The sequence below is a fragment of the Hippocampus guttulatus genome, chromosome 15, assembly GCF_054856545.1.
Source record: "Hippocampus guttulatus isolate MCC_2025c chromosome 15, RoL_Hgut_1.0, whole genome shotgun sequence".
NCBI classification, from domain to species: domain Eukaryota; kingdom Metazoa; phylum Chordata; class Actinopteri; order Syngnathiformes; family Syngnathidae; genus Hippocampus; species Hippocampus guttulatus.
The window spans coordinates 2,190,171-2,203,446 of NC_141275.1; the positions used below are offsets into that span (position 1 = coordinate 2,190,171).

A 13,276-nucleotide genomic window follows, 5' to 3' on the forward strand; every position below is an offset into this window, starting at 1 on the left:
CGCCATTTTGTCTTTGTTCTTTTTTCTTTTTCTATTTAAGACCATATCCCACTGAGCGGTGAATGTTTGTAAGTGTTTCAAACCTGTTGAAAATTTCTTGCCGACAAGAACTGTTTACAAACGTTAAAACTGTGAACATCTTTGTGATTATTTGCCACCTTGAACTTTTCACATTTTTAAACTCAGCAAGAAAAGTCAAAGGGTTAATTTTGACACTGGAATTTTTTGGCCCTCTGAGGTAGTACTGTATGAGAGACATAACAGAGGTGGAATGCCACCATAATATGCAACCACAGTTTGACATTTTGCACCCGAGACTTATACCTACGCCCCTTTGTGTTAAAAGCAAATGCTGCATCGACATAGCAAGTGTAGTCATTTTAATGGGGCAATGGCTGTCCGACTGAGGGCTTCAGACACAGCAAGGTCCATTTTCGTGAATTCTGTCTGAAGGGGGCAAACGAAATAATCATGACTCTTGTGCTTGTGATGCAGCATTTACAAGGATTACTGTTGGAAATCGTCTGCTTCAAGTTTACTTCAATCTCTCGTTTCAGAGGCCAGAAAGGCATGGCTGAGAGTTTGAAGAGAGAACTCGCCCAGACTCCTGTCCTCATCTCTTGTGCTGATCAGTGAAAGTTTGCTGATATATATATTTTTTTTTTATGGCAAGTATGGCAAGCCCTCTATAAAGGGGAAAAACCCCTGACCTTTCCTTGCTCATCACTCACTATTTTTGTGGCTGAAAGCCTTCCTTTTAGATGCGTAAAATGCCTTTTTTTTAAACTTCTCTTAACCCTTTACATACTCCTCAGTGCGTTGCTCACATTAAGAGTGGTTCACATTGGCCATTATCAGGGTCATAAACTAAACTTGCAATTTAAAACAAAACACAACTGGCGGATAATCAAACAAAACAACAAAAGGATATAAATGAAGTTACTGTCACTTTTTTTAAGTCACCACCACACTCATAAGACCTTCTCCTCTGATAAAAAGGGGACCACCATCACTTTTAGTAGCTTTAACCTCTAATGTTGTTAACCAGGGTAAATGGTCACGTAGGATATTCTGTGTGTTCCTTAGCTTTGGCCTATAATACATACATTATGTCTTTTAAACATGAAGAAACCACGGTTGAGTATTTGAAATTGTACATTGTATATATGTCCTATGGTATTTTTACAAACTATACTACACAGACAAAGGTGGTATGTTGTTGCTAGAAAAAAAGAAGATTGAATCTTTGAAAGTTTAAACCTTCACTTACCCTTGTTTTTGTATTAGAGTTAACCATAGTTGAAGGTGTTCCCCCCACCCCCTCCCTTAATCCGTGGCTCATTGTCCCTGTCATTGAGACAAGCAGGTTATCAAAATGAATTTATTGTGAAAGCGATGATAATAGCTCATGCAGTTTATGCCCGAAATCTCACTGCAAAGTCATTCACCAGTTTGCTTGCTCCGTGCGTTGCAGTCTTTCATTTAGTGTTTGAATTTTTGAATGGGGGAAAAGAAAAAGATTTCTTCAATATTTAACATTACAGTTTTTATTACCACTTGATGAGCCACTTGTAAAATTGGAATAAGCATCATTGTTTACTTGGTTATGATATCAGTCCCCATTTTATTGTCATTAATCTTGAAAGTGTATCCGAATCCCAATCAAAGATTGTCTTCATACTACTGTCTCATCTGTATCTTCAGTGTCTTCAAAACACAAACACCAACAGACAAGACCTTGAACTAAAGTTGATTCTTGTTTCAGCAATGTTCTAATAGTTGCAGGAAAATTCAAAGACCCAACTGCATCAGACGTTCCAATCAGAACATATATTAATATGCAAACTCTCATAGATGAAAAATGTTTCATATGATGCTGATATTTGTTCCTGGCTCGTCTTTTTTTTGTCTGTTACATAAGTCTTGTTTTCTGTCCCTTCCATGAGTTGTTTCTTGTGTAGGGCATATACATAATACCATCTGTAAATGAGACAAGTACTGCAACTCAAAATTGTTGAATTATTAACTTGCCGAGACTTATTACAAGCTCAGAGATTTCACTCGTTTATAGATTTCCTCACTTGCCGCCAAGATTTTTTATTCCTGTGTTCAGAATGACATTTTTAAAAATTCAGGCACATGGACACATTTAACATTTATTTTTAAAATGTATTTGCATTTAGAACAACTAACTACTACATTGTAGTTATTTATTAGGAACTTGATTATTTGTCCCAATGTCAACTATACTTAAGGTCAAACTCAATGATGATAAATGTGTCCTTGCTAGCTAAGCTGTCACCTAGCTAAGCTGTCAGGGACAGAAGCTAGCGCAGCTCTAGGAAATGAGATTGTCTCTTTTCTTCTCAAAGTCTTTGAGTCTTGAGTATTTCAACTAATTTTGTAAACGGTGTCATGCTTTTGGATGTTTGATGAATGGAAAATCTCCTGGAGAAATTGTGATTCTTGCCTATTTTCTCCAAAATCAGGTTCAACAAGGTACAAAGTAATATTTATTAAAGTCAGCCCGAGACTTTAATAAGCAAGCGCCATATCTGTACTCCCTAACATCTTGCATTCCACCATCAACTGAAGCTATTCGATTTTAGTCAGACTTTTTGAAAATAGGGACATTACATTTGTGATGCATTTGAGCGGTAAACACATTTTTCATCAATGAAGTCTTTCACATAAACAAAATATCTTCCGCAAAAGTACACAATACTGATGTATAGTGAGACAAATTGCCAAAGAAAAGGGTTGGAAATATTAATATTGGTTTTTTTTTTAAACAAGGCTAGAACAGTTGCACTGCTTTTTTTCTCAAAACCTGTCAGCACAAGTGTCCAATTTAAATAGGATTTTATTTTTAAAGGGAGGGCGGGGGGGGCATGCTCCTTCTAATGTAATATTTGCACAATAATGACTCAAACCAAAATGAATAATTGTCTTTGAAGAAGGTATATACTTTTTACCTCCCCTGGAGCAAAAATGCATCCTTGAAAAAGATAAGTTGACATCCAGGAAATAGCCATAAACTCACCTAAACTACTTAACAAGGTTCTCTCAAATTCCTATTTTAAGGACACGAATTACTAGATCCCCTTTTGTGCTAATACGGTCGTGTTGAATGTAAATGATTTTATACCTGTATTTTTCTAATTTCAGTATTGATTGTACTGTCAACTATGAAGGTCTAAAATTTGGTGGTGCATAGTTTGACGAGATCTTATGGTGAGAAAGCTGCAGAGCGAGGCAAAGATGTAAGAAGTTAAAAGTCCACCAAATTCATTGAATCATATGTAGATTTATTAGCGCTTTCCCCCATTTTGATGTTTTCCTTACAGTACAAATTAAGTTGGTTCATGTTGGTTCATATGGCAGGGAGACGGCTGCAATTAGAGTAAGTATATCTTGGAGTTTAAAATGTATTTATTGTTGTTTTTGTAAGGTTTAGTCGAATAAAATACATTTGATCTATGGCAGAATATGCATTAGTAATAGAGTGTATGGTCATTTTTTACTCGATAAACCCTTAACTGGAATGTAGATCGTTTTTTTCCCCCATGAATAGATTATTCCAGATCTTCACGTCTTTACCTTTAAAACGTCTTATTTCATTGACTTTCTTGGTTCTTTTCACAACTGAAATATTTGTTAAGATCTGTTGATAAATGTAGCCTTGCCTACCCTGCTTGGTGATGATTCTCTCAGCCCATCTTCTCTTAGTATGCCATCTTACAACTTGCATCATAACACTGCTGATGTAATTCGTAGTCTTTTTACATTTTCTGCTGGGAAAAAAAACTATTCGCTTGTGAACACTTAATAAAATGGCATATATCACACCTATACAAAGAGTTTCTTGTTTTTGTCAATATGAATACATAACGTTTTAAAAAATACACAAGCTTGGGGAGTAATGGCATACAGTACATGTACCCACATTATTTACTCAGGATACCAAAAATAAATCAAATTAACTGATCTGTTACACTCATAGGGAAAAAAAATCAAGATTACATTTTGGATGGATGGGAAAAAAATGCTTGTGCATACGATTGCAGTCACATCAAACTCAGATGTTTTACAACCTGTAGAACAGGGGTCTCAAACTCGCATGCCAAATGTAGGACGCTTGTTCTAAAATAATTTATTGGCTGTCAGGCAACGATGAGTTCACCCATGGAGAATTAAAACTCTGTCAGAATAGCGCCAAGAAGCATTCTAAAGTTGAGATTGAAAATAAAGTCAATCGTAACTATCAATGATTACATTTCACCTGATATTTTAGAAAATGAATCTTAGTTATCCCACAACCACACCAGGTTTTCAACACGCGAGGGCACCCCAGGTATTCAACCACAATCCTGGCATTCAGATCTGATTTTCCATTTCAAAATATGACATTTTGACCTTTTCACCTGATTTTAAAAAAAATAATTTAAAAATGAATTTTAGTTATCCCTCAACCAGAACAGGCCTAGGGTACACTCGGGCACACAAACGTATATATTCGTAATACATTTCAAATATGTTATCCCAGAAAAAATATTTAAATACTGTACATCAATGCATAGCATATTTCTGACTTTATTGGCAGAGCATCAACATTTTTTAAATGTCATACTCTGATTGAGCATCCACAGTGCAAAATGTTGCTTAAGCCGAGGGAAGGTGGTCATACTTTTAGCTTCCAATGTGAACCTGGAAAAGTACAACCTGTAATGTTATTGAAAATGTCCACTCAGAGAGTTGTGCTGAACAGAGGTTCTTCGCTCGTCGCTCGGGAACAGTGCAGGCCAGTAGTGATGTCTCGTTCGCGAACGAACCGGCTCGTAGAGCCGGCTCTTTGAAGTGAACGACGGGAGCCGGCTCCTAATAGGGAGCTGCTCCGAATAGGAGCCGACTTTTTTTTCTCCTGCCCCCCCCCCCCCTTTGGTTAAAGCCGCACGTGATTGGTCAAGATCCGTGGTAGAAGAGGGAGGGGAGGGTAACACACATGCTGCAGCGAAGAGAAGAGGGAGGCGTTAGAGACACACACAGCAGCACACTGTGAGCAGCACGCGAACAGGTAGCGCGACAGAGAAAAAGACAACACGGTGGAAAGGTGAGAAAATGGATAGGAAACGCAGTGAAATTTGGACTGATTTCAACTTAATTGATAGTTAAAAGGCAGTGTGTAGACTGCAAGGTTAAAATATCCAATATCAAATTTTAATTTATAATTTGTTGTGTGGTAATCAAAGCTTACTTATGTTGTTTTACTGTAAATAGTTAAAAGCGTATAAATATACACAATCAGAGATTGGAACTTTTTGTTGACCTTGTTTTGAGATGGGTCTTTGTTTTTGTACTTTGTAATTTATTTTTTGTAGCACTCCATGTTGTACTCCATGTTGAGATGTTCAGAAGAATGTAAATAAAGCCATAGAAATAAATATTTCATATACTGTATATTTTTACATTAGTAATTCATTTTACACATATTTTTACATGATTTTTGGTAGTAAATTAATTTAAGCAACAAAAAAACTGAGGAGCCATTTGGGAGCCGAAAGAGCCGGCTCTTTTTAGTGAGCCGAGCCAAAAGAACCGTCTCTCTAAAAAGAGCCGGAATTCCCATCACTACAGGCCAGTATAACAGTAAGAAGACACGTTCTCTTCACATGCAATAGGTCGGTTGCTATGGTAACCCGATAGCAGCGCTTTACGGCATGTCGAACTGCTGTCGTAAAGTTCAATGCATATAGTTCTTATATGACAGAACCGACTTAAAAAAATGAAGTGGCTTTAAATTTGTTAATGTTTTGAATAGATGAATACGATTTTGGTAATTTCAAAAGAATGTAATTTAAGATAGCTTAAAAAAGGGGGGAAAAAAAGAAAAAAAACTACGTATTTCGATTTCCCATTTTCCTCGAATGCAGCATTACTCACGTGAACGCACTGTCACATGATGTACTGTTCTGTTTAGCGTTAGCGGGACGCCCAAAACACGATGGCAGCATTCTTACAGTGGAGAAAGTTTGTATTTTTTGACAAAGATACAGTTCAATACCCTTTGGATAATGGCAAAAGCTTTATTCTTCCAAATGGAATATCGGCCTGCGACTCTGGACGTGGTCACATTGTTCTTGGAGATATCCTTTAAGTAGTTAGCCCGCACAGCTGTTGTTATGCTAGGCTATAGGCTTTATTTAAATTGCGCTTAGCCTCGAAGCACAGCTTAATCGTAAAGCGGCAGTTAAAACGAAAAGCGTTCTCATGCATGTTCCACGGTGCCTACGATTATCGATGATCAAAGCAAGGTGACAAGCAACGCCTACGTCATATATCGTGTCAAGTAGCTCATTCATTTCTATCCGAAGACAAAATCTGACGAAGTGCTTGATGTTTTTGAGCTTTCCATTTCTACACAAAAATGTACTGGAGCTTAAACCCCAACCTAAATTTACTCTAGCTGCTTGCTATTTTTGTCTACACAAGATGCACATTTACAGTTGTTGAACATTCAAAATGCATGCTCATTGAATGTTATGAGCCATCACTATGATTTTTTAAAATCACTATCAGTATATTTTGGAATAATGTAGTTGTTTAGCCTCTACTGTGGCATATATATATATATATATATATATATATATATATATATATATATATAACAGGCTGTTTGAACGTGCTCTATAAATACAGTTGACTTGACTTGACTCAACTCAACTGTATTTATAGAGCACTTTCAAACAGCCATCGCTGCATACAAAGTGCTGTACATGGAGCAATATAACATGCACAATAAACAGTAAGACAAATCGGTAATAAAGACGGTAGAAAGCACCAAACAGTAAAACCAAGAACAAATCTAAGTCATGCTGAGTCGAATGCCAAAGAATACAAGTGAGTTTTGAGGAGGGTTTTGAAGATGGGCAGCGAGGAGGCTTGCCGAATGTTCAGTGGGAGGTCATTCCAGAGAGAGGGATAAGATGAGTGATATATATATATCTGTATATATACATATATATATGTGTGTGTGTATATACACTGTACATATATATATATATATATATATATATATATGTTCAGATTCAGAAAACTTTATCCCCGTGGGGCAATTAGAGTTGTGCGAGAGCGGCTTATTATAGAGACAGTCAGAGCAAAGGAATAACAGGATGAGAGTAGCTTCTATATGTATATATATATATATTAGAGCTGTCAGTTTAGCGCGTTTTTATTGGCATTAATTTAAATGAATTTTAACGGGATTAAATTTTTTCTCGCGAGATTAACGCGGCACACGTCACAAGCGGATGTTACGTTGCTCTATAAATACACCAGAAACAAAACAACAAGCGCGCTGCAGAAGTCCACGCCCATGTCTGTTTTGCCAGCCACAGCAGCACGAGACACCGAAAACGGATACTTCAAGAGTTTATGAATGGAAAGTTTACTTTTAAAAAGTTGCCAGATTGATCCACTGACAAGACCAAAGTTATCTGTTCTTCTCTCTCTCTGTATCATACAGGTATACGATGTATGCCACTAACGCGATTGTTACTTGTTTGGAACTATTTTGTGTGGAAGGTTACAGTGTTCTGTGTCCATATAAATAGAGCGGGTGGAGCTTCTCTGTGTTCGTCTGACAGTGACAGTGCGCTGCAGTGATAGCAACCTAGCAAAAATAAAACGTCTCCAGTGTTGTCATCGAACCAAGTGTAGTCATTCAAAATGAGGTCTACACAAAACCGTAGAGAGACTTCCGCGCAAGAAGGACCAACACAATCAACATAGCCTGACTGTGTTAGAGGGAGTGAACCCCCCCCCCCCCTTTCAGAATGGTTTGCTCCAGCAGCAAGGGGGAAGTGCGTGCGCTTGTTTCTACGGCCAGCAGTTTTGAATACAGCGGCACATAATGAACAACATCGGACATCTCAGTCCAGAAATGTGCAGTGCTGGGAACAGCAAGGATACTGCGCAGAACCCTCAAGCTTCCTGGCCTCTGGTAGAGGACCCGAGCTGAATGAGGGACGGACACCACCCGAGGGGGGGTGAGACGAGGAATTTTTTATACATTATATATATATATATATATATATATGTGTGTGTGTGTGTGTTTATAGATATATGGCAGTTTGACTTATCTCCTCCTTTCTCTGTCTGGCAAGACATCCCCATCTCTTCATCATCTGGTGCTCTATAAATACAGTTGATTTGATAGGTGGGTTTACTGGGCAATGTTTGGTAACACTGATAGCTGATTCTGAGCCAGGACAAATTGTGCACTGAGGTTCAGAAATGCAAGCAAATTTTATCAACAGACAGGTCTGTCTGTGGGCATGCCATTGCCAAGCTAACTAGGCATTGACTGCATTTGTATAGTTTTTTTCCTTAGCCCTAATACATATGGATGGCAACATCTGGCTTTTGATGCGGCTCTTGCAGCTGACGAATTTTCAGGCGTATAAATTACGCGTAACACATCTCTACCAACTGAAACAACACAGTATTCTTGTGACCGTGGGACAGGATGAACATGGAATAAACCCTCTCGTAAGTCCTGTACTGTTGTCAAATGAGGCATTTTACTCTGAATGTTTGAGCCAGTGATGGACACCTACTAACCTGTAATTGTTTCTCAGGTGAAGGTCTGGAACTTAGACAAAAGAGACAGTGGAAGTCCCCTCTGCACAAGGATTTTCCCTGCAATTCCAGGCAACAAACCAACAGAGGTTTCTTGTCTCAGTGTACATGAGAACCTCAACTACATGGCCATTGGTATGAGGCTAAGAAATGTTTTCTTCTCTCTGGTGTTTAATTGTATCTGACTTTGAGTTTCCTTGGCACAGGCTAAAAAGGCATGTCATGTCTCTTGACAGGTTTCACAGATGGCAGTGTGGTTCTGACCAAAGGTGACATAACTCGAGATCGTCACAGTAAAACCCTGACTCTGCATGAGGGAACCATCCCAGTCACGGGCCTTGCCTTCCGTCAAGTAGCTAAAGTCACACATCTGTATGTTGTCACGCTTGAGAAAGTCCATGTAAGTCGAAGAACTGCCACTATATATGAATATGGGGCTTTGCTGTGCTATTGTTTGTCAACTTCAACCCTTTCAGGGACAGCGGTTACTACAGTGGACAGTTTATCATGTGAATCCATTCCAGGGTGCATGAATGGGTTAAAACACTGTTTATGGCAATATTAATGTGAGAGTCATTTCTTATTCAATCACCTTCTCTCACTTCTTTTAGTGCTACACCCTGACGATCAAAGAGTATCCAAAAGTAGAGCTGGATAACCATGGGTGTGCTCTTCGCTGCTCATCACTCACAGATCCTTCGCAGGATTCTCAGTTTATTGTGGCTGGTGATGAATGTGTCTATCTTTACCAGCCTGATGAACGAGGTCCCTGCTTTGCCTTTGATGGAACCAAACTTTTGGCCCGCTGGCATCGTGGATATCTTTTCTTAATCATTCGGAATACAAAGTAAGAACACCAACCGTGAATACACAGTCACCCAACAAATAAGAATACAAATGGTAAAAATGAAAGGCAAATCATTAGTGAGTGGCATGTTTTAAACTGAGCTTCCTGAAAAGATTCGACTTGTCTTCACATACTCTTTAAATTCTCAGTAACCTTTCAAATATATTGAAACTAAAGTTCTTGGGCATAACACAGACTGTATATACAAAATGCAATATCATATGACGTTATTCTCATGATCATGTTTTTTTTTCATAATTATTGACACTGTTTGACAATTAAAACTCATTCACTCCAAAGACACATTTATGTCTTTTCACACTCCACACGTTCAAGCCCAAATACTTATTTTTTTTCTCCAAATTTTCCAAGACTTAGGGTTAAAAAAAAAAAAAGAAAAGAAAAATGGGGTCTAGAATTGGCTGGTACTGAATGAGTTAAGTCATTTCCTGTGTGTGTGTGTGTGTGTGTGTGTGTGTGTGTGTGTGTGTGTGTGTGTGTGTGTGTGTGTGTGTGTGTGTGTGTGTGAGACGCACACACAAACACACACACGACAACTGGCATCTGTTCAACGTTTTTCCAGGTTTATGAAATTATATATTTATTACTTTCTTGAAGGAAAAATCAACGTTATTATGTTGATGCCTACACAGGACAAGGTTTGGTAGCGGTCCATCAGATAAACAGCTCTTGACCATCTATGACTTGGACAACAAGTTCATCGCCTATAGTGCCTTATTTGATGATGTCATTGATGTGGTGGCCGAGTGGGGCTCTTTCTACGTCCTCACCAGAGATGGTAAAATGCACATTCTCCAGGAGAAGGACACACAGACCAAGTTGGAAGTAAGACTAAATACCTCGGGGTACATACTGTAAAGTGTCTTCGTAGTAATTTGATTGAATGATTGTATCAACATTCTCATTTAGTATTTGCCACACTGCTAATTTTTTACTTTCTCAACATCCTTGTCTTTATTGTTGTTGTTATAGATGTTGTTTAAGAAGAATTTATTTGTGATGGCCATAAACTTGGCTAAAAGCCAGCATCTAGACAGTGACGGATTGTCAGAGATCTTCAGACAGTATGGCGACCACCTCTACCTTAAGGGAGACCATGATGGGGCCATTCAACAGTACATTCGGTAATTAGATCACACGTCACTTAGCTGGCTTGCCCAAGAAACGGGGTATTCCCATGGACATACACCAACAACAAAATCCTGTTGGTGGAAATGCCACATTTGTGTGCCCCTGTATTCTATAACAGTGGTCCCCAAAGTTTTTTGGCCCACGAACCGGTTCGATGTCAGACAATATTTTCAGGGATCCGCCGGATAAATACAATGGCCCGACAAAAACAACAAAATAATATGATATGACCTGCATGAAAACGGTGGTATTTTCTAAACATAATATTAAACACAAATCCTGACACGAAGAACATCCGATATGGCCGCAACACTCTCTGGTCGCTATGGTAACGTTTAAACGTACCTTCAAAATAAGATACACCGCAAATACAAAGTGCATGAAAAATATGACTCACCATCGCCACATATTACGCAGAGTGGGCTTGGTATGTTGAGATGAATCCACATTTTAAGTAGGACTCCTACTGCTGTCTATTAAATGGAGTCTTTTTCTTGAAAGTCGTAGGCTCCTCTTCTTTATCCTGGCTGGGCCTTTTCCCCTTCCCAAAGCAACTTTCCAAAGATGTTTGTTTCTTACTTATTTTGCGAGGTCCTGGATTTTATTTCCGCTGTAACCTATCACGTGAGCGAGAAGCACGCCTTTTACCCGCGTCAAGAGTAACATCCTGTAGACCAGGAGTCGGGAACCTTTTTGACTAAGAGAGCCATGAAAGCAAAATATTTGGAAATGTATTTCAGTGAGAGCTATATACTGTGTGTGTGTGTGTGTGTGTGTGTGTGTGTGTGTGTGTGTGTGTGTGTGTGTGTGTGTGTGTGTGTGTGTGTGTGTGTGTGTGTGTGTGTGTGTGTATATATAAAGCTCGGCTGGATAGCTCAGTTGGCAAAAAAATGAGCACATAACACCATCCAGTGTGGGTCCTTGGGCAAGATCCTTCACGCGAATGCCTACCTCATACAATGATGAGAGACAATAAAATGAATGACATGCCGGCTCAGACGTCGCCCGGCCAAACAAGGTCTGCGTCAGGTGCTGGGGAACCAGAGCACCTTGATGAAAAATGGGCTACTGGAACAAAGCGGAGATGGGCGAGATGCGAAAAGATAGCTCTGTTGGAATGCTACTACTCAAGCAACCCTAGTCAGAGGGGTTACATGCAGAGAATGTGGGCTAAATGGTTACTTCGAAACCCACAGTCACGGTTGACCACGAAACAACTAGTAGCTCAGTGTTCCAACATCCACAAACAGCAACTGCTGTCACAACTTGAGATTGATGAGGTACAACGCAGGTTCCATGGTGAAGGGCCCCAGGCTTCCAGATCAGAGGAGGAGGTCATACCAGAGATTGGGAGGCAAGCCTCAATGAATGAAATGCTGAGCAACTGACCTGAAAGCTAAGATCATGGCGAGAATGAAAGCTGGGCATCCTAGAAACCGATTACAATGGCTATGTGAAGTACCACCTGAAAGTCTCATGGAAAGTGTGAATGCAGCACTGAGGGCGATCCCTACCGTAATGATCACGGAAACCAATGAGCTGATATACGCTTCAGCATCAGTGATCCTTGAGATGCTTGGCTATAAGAGCAACCATGGAAGCCATGAGATACGTTACCCACCATGGAAAAGACGGCTGGAGGCTAAGATCAAGGCGGCTCGGAAAGATGTGAGTCAATTGACGGAGGCCCAGAGAGGTGTGATGAAAAGGCCGATACCCGAGAGGTACATCAAGATGACCATACCTGAAGCACTCGAAACTGCCAAACAAAGGCTCCAAGCCTTGTCCAGCCGCCTAAAGCGGTACACGAAAGAGAATCAGGCCAGACGAATAAACAGGCTGTTCGCAACACAACCTGCGAAAGTGTACGCTCAGTGGCAGGGTCCTAACAACAGAGCTGACCCACCAAGACTGGAAACTGAAAGGTACTGGAAAGGCATATGGGAGAAGGAGGTTGCACATAACAGCAGTGCACAATGGCTGGTGACCCTGAGAGAGGAGCACAGCAACCTCCCTGAACAGAACCCAGTTACCATAACAGTGGCAGACATACAGGAAAGAGTCTCGGATATGAAGAACTAGACAGCACCAGGCCCGGACATGGTCCACACCTACTGGCTAAAGAAACTCGCAGCACTCCATGAGCGCCTAGCAACACAAATGAACCAGCTGCTGAGGGATGGGACTCACCCAGGATGGCTAACCAAAGGGCGAACGATCCTGATCATGAAGGATCCCTCAAGGGGTGCAGTCCCATCCAACTATCGGCCAATAACCTGTCTCTCCACAACATGGAAGCTCAGGCATCATTGCGGCTAAGATAAGTGGACACATGGATCAATACATGAGCGAAGCACAGAAGGGCATTGGTAGACATACCAGAGGAGCCAAACATCAGCTCCTGGTTGACAGAACAGTCGCACAAGACTGCAGGTCCCGACGTACCAACCTGTGCACAGCCTGGATTGATTACAAGAAAGCCTATGACTCGATGCCACATACATGGATCACTGAATGCTTGGAGTTGTATAAGGTGAACAGGACCCTAAGAGCCTTTGTTACAAACTCGATGAGGATGTGGAAAACCACACTTGAAGCCAATGACAAGCCACTTACCCAAGTGTCCATCAAATGTGGCAT

At 40.2% G+C, this 13,276-nt stretch overlaps 2 protein-coding genes across 5 annotated transcripts in view; both read left to right on the forward strand.

The window, feature by feature from the left end:
* The window catches only part of bbx (BBX high mobility group box domain containing), a 69,648-nt gene extending 65,800 nt beyond the window's left edge, over positions 1-3,848 (forward strand). For all 3 annotated transcript variants that reach the window (XM_086130654.1, XM_086130655.1, XM_086130656.1), the window contains one exon: positions 558-3,848. In XM_086130654.1, the coding sequence (XP_085986780.1) occupies positions 558-636 (79 nt within the window). In that variant the 3' untranslated portion in view covers positions 637-3,848. The remainder of the gene's footprint in view (positions 1-557) is intronic.
* Positions 3,849-5,959: 2,111 nt separating this feature from the next.
* Positions 5,960-13,276, forward strand: part of vps11 (VPS11 core subunit of CORVET and HOPS complexes) — a 37,074-nt gene continuing 29,757 nt past the window's right edge. The window contains exons 1-7 of one of the 2 annotated variants that reach the window (XM_086130862.1): positions 5,960-6,143; positions 8,399-8,547; positions 8,637-8,772; positions 8,874-9,037; positions 9,249-9,484; positions 10,138-10,330; positions 10,478-10,629. In XM_086130862.1, the coding sequence (XP_085986988.1) occupies positions 6,002-6,143; positions 8,399-8,547; positions 8,637-8,772; positions 8,874-9,037; positions 9,249-9,484; positions 10,138-10,330; positions 10,478-10,629 (1,172 nt within the window). In that variant the 5' untranslated portion in view covers positions 5,960-6,001. The remainder of the gene's footprint in view (positions 6,144-8,398; positions 8,548-8,636; positions 8,773-8,873; positions 9,038-9,248; positions 9,485-10,137; positions 10,331-10,477; positions 10,630-13,276) is intronic. The other variant, XM_086130863.1, reaches the window with a different exon arrangement.